The sequence below is a fragment of the Apteryx rowi genome, unplaced genomic scaffold, assembly GCF_003343035.1.
Source record: "Apteryx rowi isolate R43461 unplaced genomic scaffold, aptRow1 scaffold_258, whole genome shotgun sequence".
In the NCBI taxonomy this organism is placed as follows: Eukaryota; Metazoa; Chordata; class Aves; order Apterygiformes; family Apterygidae; genus Apteryx; species Apteryx rowi.
Genome location: NW_020448952.1, coordinates 346,232 through 363,866, shown reverse-complemented (window position 1 = coordinate 363,866; position 17,635 = coordinate 346,232). Strand labels below are relative to the sequence as shown.

The window sequence follows — 17,635 nt, the reverse complement described above, 5'->3', positions numbered from 1 at the left end:
TTTTCCCAAAATGATTTTGCATCAGATAAAAACAAAGGCAGCTACTCAGATTTTTAAAATCTGTTAATAGTCCTACAAAGTAAGTTTTAGAGGATGCCCGTTCCTTGAGATTTAGAAGGCAAGACAAGAAATGAGCATTTATCACGAAATTACTTTTAAGTTTCTGAATCAGTTTCATAGGTTTGGGGGGGGGGGGGTTGTTTGTTTGTTTGTTTGAGTGAAATACTTTGCCAGTCATGTAGCTGACCCTCAAATCAACTTAACAATCAAATATTATTTTACAAAAATGTAGTTTAAAATGTTTTAAAGTATTTGCAACTGTTAAAATTAGGGATATATTCTGTGCTCTCAGTTACACACAAGAGCTTCCTAAAAACAAACAGAACAAGAAATTGCATATATGCAAATAAAGGCAAAATTTGGCTCCTGGGATCTATCTGTACTACAGTGTTATTCAGGAGTTCATTTATCTTTCCGAGTACTTCTATGGAAGGTGCAATAAATGAACTATATAAAGATTCATACCAAGATATTCAACACCAAGTCTTCTACAGGACTCCAAGCAGGCTTTTTTGGTGTTTTCATAGCCATAATCACTATGCCACAGTTTGGTAGTTATCCAGAGGTCCTCCCGCTTCACACCACTGTCTTTGATGGCTTTTTGGAGAAGAGATTCACAGCCATATCTTTTTGCTGTGTCAATATGATGAATGCCACATTTTTGTAATGCATAGACCACAGCATCATGGGAATAGCCACCTTGATGGGAAGTACCTAAAGAAAAGAAATTAGAAGTCAAATATCAACAGTAAATTATGAATGACATATTTCAGATTTTTTCTTATTTTTGTTTTTCTCTTTTTGTAAATTGTCACAGAACCTTCTTACTGAATCTTCATTTCAAAATAATAAAGAAATGAGAATTGACAGATAGTGTGTGCTTACAGATCTCCAGGCTGGGGAAACACATAAGGTGTTTGTATATTGATGYCAGTCAGAAATAACTCTTTTGAAAACAAATATAAATAGTATTAAACAGTAAGAAGTGAGATCAGAAGTCAGGCTGAAGACTACCAAAGAGAAAATACATAGTTTTTGCAATATTAATATGTGACATTTAATTTTCATATAGAAATACAATATTTACAGATGAAAATATTAACAAGAAGAAACAAATATATAAAAAGTAGTTTGCTTTGTAGGAGACATATCCTGAAATCTTTATTCTGTTGAACTCCTGGTAGCTTCAAGTTATTATTGCACTGTATAACCCCACACTGGGCCATATTGCAGGTGCAACTCGCATATGAGTGAAGCTCAGCAGTACCTGGAAGAATGGAACCTTGCACAGGAGTTGGAGAATAGGTATACARGGAGTTTCAGTAACAAAGTATTGCAACTCTCATTGTGTAGGTATTCACTGGATGTACAAAATAGTGCATTTTGCATGTCAAGGGGACGGAAGGAGGAGGAGAGTTAGCAGGAAAGCAACCAGCAGGAGGACTGTCAGATAAAGAACTGGCTGAGTGCAAGAAGGATGATGTTTCTACTTACCCTTTCCTGTTAGTTGTTTTTCCTGCCATAAGCCCCTCACCCACTCACCCCCACTCACACACTTCCCACAAACAGTACTTTCTACAGTTTGTCTGAGGAAATGCTCAGTCAGTTCCAGTCAGCTAGAATAGCCAGTTGCTAGGATGACGCTACTACTTAAAGACCCTACTTCTATAAACAATAGCAAGCAAGCAAATGGCTGCGTCACTAACTTTAGAATGGCCGCGGGCAGTCAGGACAGCCAGCTTTGTCAACTGCAGGATCAGGGTCCTCAGCCTCTGCTGAATCTAATAAATAAAGACTTCAGGTCAAAGAGTAATACACACTTGAAATTTGTATGCCCTGTTAACTATTTCCCTTCAAACAATATTTAAACACAGCTATCTGCACATTATGAAGTTAAACTGTTATATGCCCACTGAGTTTGCCAGAAAAAGGAAACAAATGAAAATAAACACAGTTATTTTATGCTCATCCTTAGACTTGCCCATAGCTGAACCAGAGAGAGAATGCCCACAGTGGTCTGCTCCACTTGCTCGTGCAACACTAGCAACAAATACAGCAATAAGGAGAACTTACCAAAGCCTTATCTGCATGCCTGATAAGCCAGGTGCTCCTAAGGGCTTATAAGTTTTGTCCATTCCCAGTCTTGGAAGGAAAGCCAATGGTATCTGTGTAATATTGCTCAGCACTTCCAAGCCATTTAAAATAAGATACATTGTCTGGTATCACATGCATACATATTTACCTGAGGATCATGAAATTCTGCTGACCACAAAGGGGCAATCCTCAATTTATTTTTTTGTATGACATACAGAATTTGGAATAGTGAATTCTTGGTTTTCCTTCAAGGATTTTAGAGTGATGAAATCATAACACTATATTCCTGCAGTTTTGACATGCATATCTCAAATATTTTGTCTTTCAAATATAAACCAAATTCTTAATGTTTTTAAAAAGAGAAATCTTTAAAACTTTTTTTCTCCACAGCCACTAATTATCGCTAATATTATAAATGGTTTTATTCATGAATTATCTAGAAATGAGGTCCCTGTATCTTGTTTCACACTGAAATAAGCAAAGCTAGATCAAACTACATTTCCAAACTAGATATTACAAAATCTTCATAACATTGCTTAATAATTTTAAATTACTTATTACTGACTACATTGCAACTGTTTACAGAAGACATGTAATTATTACATCATACAGATACTAAAGAAACTTTAATAAAGAATTATATAACTAGCATAGAGAAATTACCATACTTCCTAACAATTTCTTCATTTTTAATAAGCTGGTATTGGTGCCAAAGAAATTAGGTTATAACTATTGTGACTGTGGTTGAATGGACATTTCCAAGCACAGAATGAATGGAGTTCATTTAGAAGTCTTGCAAATGGCCTCAGACCCTTTTCATGCATAATGGATTCCAGAAAGAATATTTAGGACACACAATTTTTTAACCCTTTTAAGTTAAAGGGAGGGAGTGGGGAAGAAGGAAAATTCAGAATATTTTTGTTATTGCTCCCCATTCAGTGATGACATGTGTAATTGTTCCAGAGGAAATAAAGAGACAAAGATCATTCCAGAGGGAATTATCTCCATTTCTACGTCTTAAAATGAACTACAACAGTCCTTATGCACTAAATTAAAAAAAAGAAAAAAGCAAGCTTAACAATTATGTAATATTACCACTTTGCAAACCAACTTAATAATGAAAACCAGGAATCTAAAAGTTAATAATGCAACTAACATTACAGCTTCTAGATTCTAGAAATTGCAGTTTTCTTGCATTTACTCATGTGACTAAACATTTTGCAATTCATAGATTCAGAAGGGTGACAAAAGAAGGTGAAATAACTTAAATGCTGAACTTTTTTGCTCATTGTTTCTATTTGTTTTACATCTTTAAGCCAGACTTAACATTATTTGAATACAAAAACTTTAACRTTCTTACGTTTGGATTATCTTTTTTTTTCCTCAGAGATGTATTTCACACTGTATGTAATACATACATATTTAAAGACAAAATTTGGACTTGCATTTAAAACTAATATGAACTAGCACTCATTCCATCCTCCTCCTGTTTCTAAAACACTGCATTAACATATTTTTATTCTGGAGTTCTGTGATGAAAAAATTAGAAATTCCTTTTATTAAATGAAGTCAAATATGAGCAAGTCTGGAAAAACTATTTTTAAAAATTAGTATTTTAACTTGCTTTCCTGGGGAAATAAGGCTATTGTCTTCAGCTCTCTCAAATTTGGGTTAAGTTCACTTAAATGAGACATCTAAGATAATTATATTCCTGCAGATTTTGTGAAAATTAATAGTTGGGAGGAATGAGGATACTGCAGTGGAAATATGGAGAGGTCAAAGGACAAATCTGTACAGAATTAGGCTTTATTGGTTCTGCTGTTCACAGAATAGCTTGTTCTTTTTGTCACAGCTACTCATCACTTTTTTGATATCCTGCAGAACACTGCTAACAAAATTGGGACGAGAAACCTGCGCTTCAGCAAACCATAGCAGGTACCAAAGATTAGGAGTAGAGGGATCTTGTTCATAAGGCAGTGGCTAAAGGCAAGCCCCTTCCCCAACTTTTGGGAAAGGATTACAAACCAAAATGCTAGCTCCTCTCCTCCAGAGCTTTAGGCACCATCTCAGCTGGGTCTTAGCCTCACTAAACCTTCTGTCCTCCTTCACAGAACACTGTAGAACTATGCAAAGACTCAAAACACTAATACTACTGAAAAAGAGAATCAGGACCTAYCCCACTTCCTCTCTTCCTTTGTGGAGGAGTGTGTCCTCATGTCCTGTGTGAAATGTGAAAATATTATTTAATTATCTGAACTCATAAAAATGTTCTGTGATGTGAATAACTATGGCTACTTGAAATCAGTGGGTTCGCATACGTTAGAAAAGTCTGTGTTAGTGAATCTACAGCCAAGATATTTAGTGATCATACATAGGTTGATTCTCTTCCGACATCAGTACCCAGTATTAAATTGAAACATCGTTGATTTAAACAAAAAAACAGAAAAATGTCTATTCCTTTGCTAACTTTCTCTCAGTAGTCACATGAGAAAGCTCTCAAAAGCAATGTTTCAAACATGGCTTTTTATCCATGTTTACATACTTATTGCATGTACATGGTATTGTATACCATAAGCTTGAAGTAGCTTTTTCTATTGGTTTTATTTCTATTATTTCACTTTATCAGTTTGACCTAATAAACATCTGTCAATACAGCTTGATTTCACTAATACTTTATAACCACATTTGATGATAAAACATAAAACTTTGTCTACACGCACAGCAAACAGACATGTTACACATTTCAAGGTTTATTACTAATCCATTCACAGAATCGCATGCCTCTTCTATAGGATGGCTCAAGGATAGGTGATCTACTGTTTGCTATCATTGAAAGGGGCAGCCACAGTCTCATCTACTCTTGTATTCATCTGATCTCCTGACAAGCTGATTCAGATTTTTAAATCGGGGGGGGGGGGGGAGAAGTGTCAAGTTTTCTAATTATTCAGCAAGCTGAATAAGCCCCAAGAGGGGAGAAACACCAAGACAAGGAAGAAAAACAGGGCAAGAAACATTCCCTGTTTGGTGGCAGCAGCAGTTAGATCAGTCAATATGTTCAGTGTTTTTAATAATAAAATAAAAAGTTGTGTTCAAGCCAATTGTCAAATCATCAGAAAGTGCTTCTCCAAGAACCTGTTTCCTGAAGCCTTTGTTCCTCTTGTACAGAGGTTATGTGCCCCAGCACCATCACTAGAGCTGCTCTCAGAGAACCAGATAATGTCACGTTAACCTCCTATAATAACAGCACTAGAACCCAAGTGTTCTTGCTCCTATATTCTGGCTTACTTTTTTCTTAACAGGGTCAATTACTCTGAAAATCACATTTAGCATCAAATCATAAAGAATATATTGCATCCCATCTTCTTTGGAAGAGCGTAGGGGTTTCTTTTGCAGCAGGTGAAATCAAAGTCAAGCTTGTTATGAAGCTATCATTCTATATAATTTTCATAAAGCAATTACAGAGTATTTCTAGTTATGGGATGCAGTTACATTCTAAATGCAATCACAACCATTTTAATGATACAACTCAGGCATTTTACTCAGTCTGCAAGAGTGGCATCTAATGTACATATAATAGAGCAGCTGCCCTTRAACTTGATGCAGGAATGCAATCTAGAGAGATGACAGGCATCTAGAAGACCTGTTAGGACAACATCAATGATAATGGAAAGGCGCTAAGGAGACTTGTATTATATAACCAATGCTTTGGTCAGGACTAGAGCAGCAGACCAGTTATCTAAAACTCACCCATTTAAAAACTAGGTCAAAGCTGCAGAGAAGTTGCAGGAATTAGTCTACAGTGTTCCTGAAACTGTTATCCCTTTTTGACACTGCAATATCAAAGTATCAATGCAGTGCTGTAACTGCAATAAACAGATGCCGATAAAGGTGGTTTTGTAGAAATATGATGCAATGTGAGCTACAGCAGTTGCAGTGTGGATATGAGCTTGTTTCTGCAAATCTCATGGCATGGTGAGGAGGACTCTGCCAGCACAGCAGTGAGGCAGGTGCTTCAATACAGTAACAACACACTGGTACAAAAAGATTCACCAGAGAACTCCTATCAGAGGTCTTAGTTATGTTTACATGCACTTTTATGACATCACAGCTATACAGTATGCACGTGATATTTTCATGTTCGTAACTAATATTGCTATGCTAATAAAACATTGTTAACAGACCTGACCTATGTAAAAATCTAGAGATTCCACCCTGAAGTTTTTCTTGCCTTTGTACAGCTGTCTGAATTTTACTCTTTTTTTTATTTAATAATAGAAGCTTTACTTATGTATTGTTTCAGATCTTCCTGCTAAATGTAATCCACCATTTAGTGCAAAGGGGTCACTCTGGGACTGCTTTTCTCCTTTGTGTTTCAGTTAAAACAAGTTCATAGACTTCAATATCACAAGGAAGAAAAGCATGCAAGCGCGATCTTGAACTCTGCAATTCTGTTCAGGCACCAAAGAGAAGAACACAGGAACAGAGTCTAGCTGCAGTGGAAAAGTAGGAGGGAGCCATTACATGTTTATCATGTTTCCAGGGAAAGGGAAGCCAGAATTGCTAGCTTTTGCTCTTCCTGAGAGGAAGGAAGAAATGGCAATGAGCCATTGCTGACAGAAGCTCCATCCCCCCACCTCACAGAGGGGGCCCGACTGTAAAGGATATTCAGATCTGCTGTAAAATTAAGGTACATCTCTGATCACTGAGCTAAAGTTACCTAGTCAAAACTTCAGAAAAGGAGATTATAAAAGTCATTGCTTGGAACGCCTCCCACAACAAGCACAGGAACTCTGCAAGCAGCATCTATTGTCACTGGGATGCTATGACTCCAATTCATTACTGTATTTCTGGCAGTTAGAAATACAGTATGATCCCCAAAATGCAAATATTTGTGCTGTAGGAGTAAAGATCTTTCCATCAGGCAATGCCAACTATTTAAATTATTCAGTTTTCATGTACAAATGCTTGTTTTTATTGCTCAGAACTTCCCAGTTAAACTTACAGGGAAGGACAGCTCTGAAAACTGACCTATACATCTGAAAGACAGACTACGTATGCGTAATCCATGTAGAAATTTCATAAGCAGAGTTGCAGCACACATTTACTTAAATGCCTTACAGACAGACTGCCAAATCTTGAAGCCTTTTCTTTCACTCAACACTTTCCCACYGCTGAGAACTATTTCTCATTAACAACCAAATTGTTTTCAGATGCTCTGCTATAAGATGTTACCTTAGAAACCATTTGGTAAAAGACTGTGGCTTTCTTCCATAGAAATCTCAAGCAGTGAAAAGGCAGATTTTCTGGCATAAATCAAATCCAATTTCTAGGGTTCACTAAACCTTTTCTCCTCAGAATAATGTTTTGTGACTAGATCTTAGCAGTTAATAGTGCACAAAGAATTGCTGGTGTGAACCAGTTTTAAATGATTTTCATTCTGTTCCCTTTGTTAACTCAATCGCAAATACTTCTAGCACTTATCATACCTTGATAGAACTTCTGACTTCATAACAGGTAAGCATGATATGTGCAATGTACAGCAAACTTAGACTGAATAAAGACTGAATAGACTGAATAAAAATATTTTATTTTTCTCCCCTTTAATTAATGCATCATCCTACACTACTCTGATAAAGATTACACTAATTGATTAATGATGTTAGACATTTGGAAATAATTCACAATACAGGAGACCTGTGACATTTTTCTCCTCTAAACAACTTCCAAAAAAGGAATGATCAAAACTTATTTTTAAGTCAAAATTTCACAACAGTAAGAACTAGGACAATACCCTACTTAAGTACAGAGTAAGGGCTTAATATTTGCATATATGTTATATCATTTATGATTAAGCATATAGTAGAGGGATAGTAATGTTAAAAATTTTAGTATACCATGAGATCACTAATTAAAAAAAAAACACTTAAAATATTGTAAAGAGAATATTATAGAAAAAAGTATAAAGAGAACTGAAATTTATAATGATTTGTAGCTTACATCAGGAAAACATATGTACAATAACTCATTTTAAGATCCTCATTCAACATGGCATTCAAGATGATGGCTAATTTTAAACATCATAACAGTACCCTGCAAACACACAGGACTACTTACAGAATAAATGCAACTGTGAAGCATGACCTAAGGCCCCACTCCTGCAAAATCATGCAGCAGTGCAAGGTCTGAGACCTGCAGAGTCCCACTGATATCTAATTGCATTCATGAGTTCAAAGAACAGCAGCAACGCAGCTATCAGTAGTGCAAATTAAAACTAAACAATAAAGAATGCTTCTGATAAAATGCTCTACATTTTCGTATCATTTAAGAATTTAAAATATATTTTCCTCAAGGYTTCCAAGACAACAACATCTGTTGCAGCCTTGCCTCTCACATTACACATGCAACCTTAGAATAGCGTGCATTAGAATGCAAAGTACTTCCATTCAGGCAGTAAGCCCAGGGAACAGAGCTTACAGTTATGAAACTTATATAAAGCCACAAAGATGGCTTTCCCCTTTCTCATTTTGTTTTATTTTTTGTTCATAACAAGGATCTTGTATCACTGTCTGTATTGGAGGTACTTGGCATAAACATTAGAACTGAAGAAAGTTTAGGATTCAGTACCCCCTTCCTCCCTCGTTGCAGGCATGAGGAACTACTGCAATTTAGGTTACAACACCATGTGACATCACCATTCAACGCTGCCAGAAACTATGCCAAGGAGCTCTGGCAAAGGAAAAAAAGTATGATGATTGAAATCTGCTATATGTAGGCTGAAAGATAAAAGTCAGGCAATGTTTTTTAAATAACATTTTATACCATTTCTCTATATTATAGAAACATGGTGAAAGACAACAGTTAAATACACTGGAGCTTGCTTCCTTGTTCATTTCAAATGGGTTACAATTCATTCATTCATCTAGTGGGCATTTAAAGTCATAATGTTTAAAAGTAATGCTGGCAACAGAAAATTTTAAAGCATACACAGAAAATGTCTCTGCTTAAACTGACAAAAGCTTTAATTATTAAACAGCCATTAAAGCCTAATTTTGTTTTTATTACTYATATTTATTGAGGGACCTTTAAAATTCATCCATATCACATCAGCAACAGTGTGAATGCCAAAAAGAATCCAGCATGAAAGAAAGCAAGCTATCTTTCTGCTGTTAAGTCACAGTTAATAGGTCAAATATAAATCAGTGCAAGTGGACATTATTCTTGCAGGTGCACATGGGTTCTAGCTTTGGAACATAAACAACGAAATGAGGAAATAATTCACCGGGAGCACATTTYGAAAGGACATGTCCTTTTCATATCGTTTTGCTCTCTAAAAATGCTATTAAAATATTGGTATACTTCCCATTAGATGGCAGCACTCATACCACAGCTTAAATTCAAGTGGAAACACAATTTAGGCAAATTTTGGTAGACTACACCAATTAGGTCTCCTACATTTTCTTCATGACATCTTTCCTCAGAAACTGAGCTTCGGGATTATGGCTAAAATTACTCTAGAGAATCTATGAAGTTCACTTGAATGGTCTGCCTTTATTACATGACTTATTGACACTACAATGCACTTAAAATTAATATTTAGGCCATCCATTTCTTCTATGCTGCATGGGTACCTGTAAGATCCAGATGTTTGTCACAAATCTCCACAAAATAATCAGTGTATGTCAAAGTTACTAATGCTCTCATCCACTTCAGTCCCTCCAGCAAAAAAGATACGCCTGGGCAGAGCAAACAGTTATTTAACACAAAGTGATCATCGCATTTCTATTACAACCTTTTATTTCCTTCAGTTCTATTTTATGTAAATGTTTTAACAGTACAGTCCCAAAACTTTAATTGTTCTTCTCTAGATTGAGTTTATTTAGAAATAAAACCTTGCAAACAAAACCTCTTTTCTAGATGAAACAGATGTTAAAAAATAATCTTTTGTAGGATGTAGTAGACATTTCTCTTTTATAAGCAGTAAACACCAGTTGATTTTCTTTAAACATCTGGTACAAAATAACCAGTTAAGGGCTGGTTCTAGTTTGAATACCAGAAGGTTAAATACAACCTTCTATGAATGGAAAATGGTGTTTGACCCTTTTTTGTGATTTATAAAGATGACTTCATTGAACCTTTCCATTTTCCTATTTAACTCACATACTTAGGTAACTCAAATACTAAACAGGTTTGAGGTTTTTTTCTGGAAGATGGATCACATGAAGGAATGCTAAACTGAAGATTAAGAAAACGGTCCCTTTTTCCTTCGGACTTCTAGAGAAACCCTCCAGTAAAAATATAAAAGGCCTGCTTTGTTACTATATAGATTTCTACAGGTATGACAAAAGCAGAGAAAAGGAAGCAATTTCCTCCAGCAAAAAGCTATTTCTGTATTATGTACCTTCTGATAAAAGCAAAAACTTCCCCACTGTTTTCCCCCAGATGCAAAAGAAAACAAAACAAAACACACATTTGTATAGCATTCTGTGTTTTTTAAAGAATAAAATATCAAGCTGCAACCAGGTGAAGTTAGAAGAAAGCAAGGAAGGTAAGAGGTCAGCAAGTTTAGTCAGGTCAGGAGAGGATACTCATTTTGTTCCACACTCTACCAATATAATACAGCTGCCTGGAATAAGTCTCGTTTTGTACAGATGACAGAAGTTAAATATCTGGAGGCCCTCAAAGCTCAAGTACAACTTCTCAAGGTCAGAGCTACTGAAATAGTGGATGAATGAGACAAAGATTTATAGTTGTGGCATTTTGTTCATCACAAGAGGCTATTGCAGAAACTTGGTAACCATGGGTGAGAAGTAAAGTCCTGACAGAATAAAAAAACTGGCTGAGACATAAAGCAAAAGGGAGAAATAAACAGTCAATTCTTATTACAGGATAAGATTAATAGGGGGGAGTGCCACAGGGCTTGGTACTAGGAACACTGGTCCATAAATTTCCTTAAGAACTGAAAGAGTGATGGAAAAAAGGCACTAAAAGTGGTGAATGACAAAAAGTGAAGGCTTGATTCTGCTGCCATTGAGTTGAAAAGCAAAACCTCAATTGATTCGAATCCCAACAGGACAGGCTTTTTTCCGACCACAGTTAAGTTTAAGAATGACCATGAGCAACCCTAGAATTAATCATTAAAAAAGCAGATACCTTTTCCATATCCTTACTAATCCAGTTAATACGTATTGGAAGAAAACGTTAAAGCATTTGCACTAAGCATTAGGTTCCAAATTATGTGTAGCTTTTTATGGGGAAGAAAAACCCAAAACACGACATAATGAAAATGCAGCAATCCAACTTTATGTTTTCTATCAGAAAAATCTCACTTGTGGAGAACTGGGAATAATACAAGAAGTCTTGGGTGGCTGTGATGCAAAAGATGTTATGTCTTAAACGTTGTAATTGGCAAAGTCAGTAAAAATTTATTTTTATGATTTATTTAGGTAGGTAAAGCTACAGGTGAATTGCAGGAAGCAGTTCTAAGGAACACCCTGAAACGAGGGCAAGAGAGATTTTAATGGTTACAGTATAGAGGAATTGTACGTGTGTGCCTGTATGTATTATTTTACCATGTTAGTGTAACATACTGACATATGCAGTAAAAATGAAACATAAGCAAATTATTATTGCCAGAAGTTAACTGATATCATATTACTTACTGAGATTTTTTTTATTCCTCTTTCTCAGGCTTTGGCTATTTGACTGTAATTTGTTCAAGCCAGTACCTGTCTGCTCTCCTATTGCAATGTCTATCATAGTGGCACCATACTTCAATGATCTTCAGGCACTTCTGTGATGAGCATCATTATTATTAATAAAATATTTGCTTTGAAATTTTTCTGTCCTGAACCCCCTTCCAAAATAAGCATGTGATTAATTTTATACTTTTATAGAAGGAGATCATTAGAGAACTTTTTATTTCATCAAGCTGTTATTAATTGTAGCTACACCAAGGATTACATAGCAAACAACTTTACTAGAAAACATTCTATGTATTTTTTGTATCAACTACGTGACTTGTCAGGAAATCACAGGCTATATGACCAAACACCCTGAATTTCATGATTACTGTGCCTAGAAAAAACAAAGTCTTTTTCAGTGGAACTATAACCATCATATCAAAGGGTTAAACATAGTTTCACTATAGAGAGCCAGAACAAGCCTTAAGAGAGAACTTTCACTGGGACTTTAGGGCCCTTTTATAATAAAGGGAGGTAAAATTTTATTTATTTATAACCATGTATGCAGCTTCCACAACTTCAAAATTTTAAAATGCATAGGAGTGTTTACTCCTAGCTTGAAAATAAAGTGTTCAGAGAAGCATATTGGTAAGGTTCATGAACTAATCAAATCTTTTTACCACTAGGAGACTTTATCAAGCCTCCCTCACACAACAAAGCCTTCCAATGAAGGGTAATGCCATACTGAACTCAACCATGCAGCACATGACCTTGAAAAAGTTCCCTGATATTTTAGTTATAGGAAGAAAACTTCTCTTGCTACCGAATTATATCCAAATGCTTTAGATGGCAGCAGCTTTATCCCACAGACTTGATAAAAAAAAAAAAAAATCTTAATGAAATGAAAACTTTTGTGAGGGCTCCCTACTTAACTAGAAGTGAGCATGAAGAGTACAAAGTATATGCATTATTTTTCCAAAACCAGAGGAGAACAAAATTTTGTGTACTACTTTGAAAAATGATCCATTTTTAATGATGTTGCTTTAGATAAGGACCAAGTATCCTGTAGTTAAATTAAGACAACGAAAATACAGGGAATTCCCTACTACACTACAAAGGCTCACAGCAAAATATACAGTAATTGGAAACACATAGCTCCTACAAAGAAGTGTAACTTCAAAACTGCCATTGTATACCAATCATTTATCTGCCCCGTATTTTTAAAATGCTAATAAAGTAAATCTTGCAAATATGGAAAGAAGTTACAGCTATCTTATTAGCAACATATTCAGTGGAGCCATTTTCTAAAGCAATCTAAAGCCATTATGAGGTAACGTACTCCTCTGGGGCATATCTTTGCACTTGCATCTAGTATGAGGGCCAAAACACTCATTCATTTTAGACTTACAAGAAAAACAGGTAGGTTATTTTTCCTTTGTTGATTAAAGCTTCAGCTATACAACTATTTCTAACACAAAGGTGGGCTGCCTTGCAATAATCAGTAGGTGTCTCAAGAACGACAGCTTGCTTTATCATTGCTGGTAGATTTGTCTTGCTAGTGGACACAATGCAAACACAATATAATATGAATATGCATAGGTAAATATAGAATTTTGGATGTTCAGATTTTGGTATATTGTTTCAAGTAACCCTTCARACTGAGCATAAACTGTTTCACATACTATGTAATCTTCTGTGGTGTACAAATCCATCTTTCTCACTAGACATTTTTAATAGAAATGGGTCCTCCTCACCAAGAATAGCTTGGGTAAATGAGCRCAAAGCATCAGAAAGAGAATGGCAAGCTAATGAACGACTACTTTATCTCCTTCTTGTCCTGTTTCCCCTTTTGCATCAAACCTTGACCAATTTATCACACTTCTATACAAATGTGAAAGCCAAAGCAGCCCTGACATGGAAACAAGCTCCTGAGAGCTTTCAAAAACAAACAAACCCACACACCAAAGCCCTGGTTAAAAAAAGAACCACCACCACCTTTTGCCATCTGAAGCTTTTTTTTTTTCTCCTCCCTTCTCAGAATGCTATCCTAGACTCTGCTGTTGGACTCTATCTTAGTAACATGGTTTAGCTGAGAGCCATGTTAACATGTCTCCTATTCAATCTCTCAGCTGCTACAAGAGTTTTCATCGCTTGGAAATAACTTGCATGTCTGTCTGCTCTGCCTCCTAGTTGACATGACTGGGTAGTTGCAACTACTTCAACATAGCATATTTATCTGTCTCTGAAGCTYAAGAAAGCTTGTCCAGCAACAGAGACAACATAGATGTCTGTCCTCTCAAAGATCATTTTTCACAGATAACAATTAGGTCTGCATGTTTAGAGGGATAAGAAATGGCAAAGAAACAACCAAGCCTCAGATCCTGCAGAAATGGTTTTGCACTACCTCACAGAGAAGTTCTACTCTCCTCTACTTTACTGCCAAGTAAATTTTTTGAACTGCAAACATTAGTGCAGTAAGGTTGTAGCAAAAATAAATCATTATTTGTAAAACAGTAGCAAGTAGGAACACCTACCATGGATCAAGATCCCATGGTGTTAGGTGGTGTTTCTTGGTATTTATTGCTTGACCACAAATACAGGTGTTTAGTCTTGAGCTTTTCTTATCTGCAACGTTTTGCAGCATACAACAAGGACTTCTTAAATTTACCTGACTTTTCCTGTATATTACAAGATCTTCAAAAAGCTGCAGAATGTATAAGCAACATGTCAATTGTTACTCTGTCAAGAGAAGAACAGAAGAGTGGTCAAAGAACCAAATTCTGCTCTTTGTGACACTACTGCCATTCAAGAGAATTTCCTTGAAAGCCATACCTGACAAAAGTTACTGGCCCAGAATATTTCAAACTTAATTTTCTTGTTCTTCTATGTTGTTAGTTCTTCACTGTGGTTGAGTTCAGGCTTAATAAACAACTACTGAGTACTTACTGATATAACTAAAGGACAGCAGGCAGCATTCTATTTGGTAGAGAACAAAAAAGAAGTTTTTCCGCCCGATTACTTTCTAGTGTACTACTTCTTCCAATCATTTAAGTAATGTATTACTTAATACAATCTCCAATAGAAAAATGATGACTCTGGAGACAGTCTGGAATACAGTTCAGCATATACTGGAACAATGGACAGATGCAAGGGACAGCTGTAGCAAGGTCTTATTAAGGTTAATAGATAATAAAACAACAAATACCTACATTCAGCATATACATACTAAATGTTTATGAATGTGTGTATGCGCAAAAATATATGGAAAAAACAGTTACCAACATTTTATAGACTTTTAAGTCCTTTTGTTGATGATACTGAGTTACTATGACTTTCTAAGTCTGCTCAAAACAATTTTGGGTACCATGAGACAAGCATTACAAGCTCTATCTATTCACCTAGTTGAAACACTGGCCCTACTAAAATCAAAGACCAACTCTTATTGACTTTAGTGGCTTAATACACTGTTTCTAAAATCCTCATCTCCAAATTTACCCTCCTTTGTACTATGGAAAACCCTACATAACTGCTCTGAAGTCAGTACCTACAGGATGTAAGGAGCATGAGGGTCATTTTATTTTACAGCTTAGCCTGATATTTGTGTCACTGATTGACTCCAGCATCACAGACAAAGCATGTAAGTGCCTTTGATTTGTATGTTTGTCTAAAATCATGGAAAACCTGGGATATTGAACTGACCTAAAATAAAACTGCATCATAAAGGATTGACTGGGAAGGGTACCCATGTTTTAGAATATGCAGTCAATGAAAGACTTCTAGAAAGATTGTAAGGAGACAGAAAAAAATCTCCAGATGGTGTATAAAAGAATCTGAGACTTTAATCAAGAGGTAAATTAACTCCTTACAAGAAATAAAAACTAATCAATGCAATATATATACAAAAGATAACTATTCAAGGGAAAAAGAAAAATCCAGTCTAAGATTTCTACCTGCATTCTAGCTGGAAGAGGGAGAACTCTTTCTACTGCAAAAAGAGCCATTAAAGAGTACCTACAAGAACCTCAAGTATATAACAGTCACTGGTACATGCTTGCCTCTGTGATGCACCTTCCAGGCAGCCTTTGCTACATCTCCCACACTGGGAGAGTTAATGCTTTTTCATGTTCTGAAGATTGAAACGCTCTCTTTATCTACTATGCGCACAGCATAGACCATAACAATGTAGAATTCCTGATACTTACCCTCCCTGCTCACATGTTCCTATGCTGGCTTGCAAGAGCCACCTTTAAGGATAGGTRATTCAGGCCCTGTAGTCATGTAAGATTTTGCCTCTTTTGAGGCATCAGCAAATCCACCAGTTAAGAACAGGGATAGTATAAATCTGATGTTCCTTCATACAGCTAAAAGGGGTATACTACTGCAAGATAATCTTGGGCTTTTTCATCTGCAGTTCAATAAACACAAAAATCCTTTTCCCCTATTCTCAAACRGCTGACAGTGGGGAAATACTTTGTTTGCCTCCCTGGAGCAGGGAGGGGGAAGGGAGAAAAAAGTAAAAATCCTTCTTTCAAATTTCATGGCCACTTTCATGTCTGAATACTCACAGCAAGATATATTCAGGTTAGTCTGCAGTTTCGCTTTGTTACAACTGAATACAGTAGTTTTCCTGAAGAATCACTAGCATTGATGCAGGCAACTAATATGATCTCAAAAGGATTTCTAATTTTGCATGTTCACACTTTAGGGAAAAAAAAAATCTTTAAGAGCCTTACTGATTCTAATGCAGGACTCTTCACCACACAACTGATAACAGAATTAAATGTGGCCAGATGCAAATTATCAACAGAAAATTAATTTCCCTTTCATTATCATATTTCAAGCAGAAAAGTGGCTCCTTCTTTTCCTAAAGACACAATTGTTATTAAAAGTGTAATAAAGACTTATATAACCAACAGCCTCTAAAGCCCTGCAAGAGTTTAGCAGGTAACAGCATTTGAATTCTTTCAAAATCCACAAAGGCGACCTTGTCCTGCAACCCTGAGACAGAAGGTTACACCAGCCGTCTGATTTTAAATAAAAGCTGAGATTCCCCAGCAGGCATTTGATTACAACATCTGTAGCTAAAGAAAAAACAGAACAAAACTGATATTGCAAAGCTTCCAATAAGAAGCTCTGCTTTAAACAAATCACCCGAACATCATAAAAATTACCGAATAACACTTAGGGGGGTGTGGAAGGAGTCATTTGCACTCCCAAGCCGAAAAGCACCTGTCTTTCAGCTTGCCTGGCCGTAGGGCAGCAGAAGGGGCCTCCTAAGGTCCAAGTTTCATTGAAGGTGGCCGTGAAAAGCCACCCGCCCGCTAGCAGCTGCGCTTCTGGGGGAGCGCAGGAACCGCCTGGCTCTGGCGYGGGCGACCCGAGGCGAGGCGCGGCAGGGGGCTGCACCCGCGTCTCCACGGGGGGAAACGCCGCCCGCTGCGCCCCGCGGCGGGCCCGACCCGCCTCCTCGCGGCCCGCGCAGCGAGCCGGGCGCCCCCAGGGCCCGCCCGCGAGCTCCCCGCCGCGCTGCAGCGTCTCTCAGCGGGGCAGCACAGGCAGGGCTTCGCCGGTGCGGGTTGCACCCAGGCCCGCTCCTTTGAGGAGCGCAGCCCGGGCCAGGGGCGGCCCAGGCCGGGGACGAGTGACACACGGCACTTACCGAGCCCCAACACCGGGATGCTCCGGCCGTTGGCGAGCGGCAGCRCAGGGCACCCGTGCGCCCCGCCCCCCTGCCGCGCGGCCATGCTTAATGGCTGCAGCCCGCGAGCGCTCGTCTAGCCTCTTCCCGGCAGACTACAACT

The 17,635-nt window shown here is 37.3% G+C and overlaps 1 protein-coding gene across 2 annotated transcripts in view; it reads right to left on the bottom strand.

Moving 5' to 3' along the window:
- The window catches only part of LOC112966826 (uncharacterized oxidoreductase YtbE-like), a 55,070-nt gene extending 37,436 nt beyond the window's left edge, over positions 1 to 17,634 (bottom strand). Inside the window, exons 1-3 of one of the 2 annotated variants that reach the window (XM_026067311.1) lie at positions 17,494 to 17,634; positions 9,783 to 9,887; positions 526 to 774 (exon numbers count right to left, since the gene is read on the bottom strand). In XM_026067311.1, coding sequence (XP_025923096.1) covers positions 526 to 774; positions 9,783 to 9,887; positions 17,494 to 17,578 — 439 coding nt within the window. In that variant the 5' untranslated portion in view covers positions 17,579 to 17,634. The remainder of the gene's footprint in view (positions 1 to 525; positions 775 to 9,782; positions 9,888 to 17,493) is intronic. The other variant, XR_003253752.1, reaches the window with a different exon arrangement.
- Between the last annotated feature and the right edge of the window lies 1 nt (position 17,635).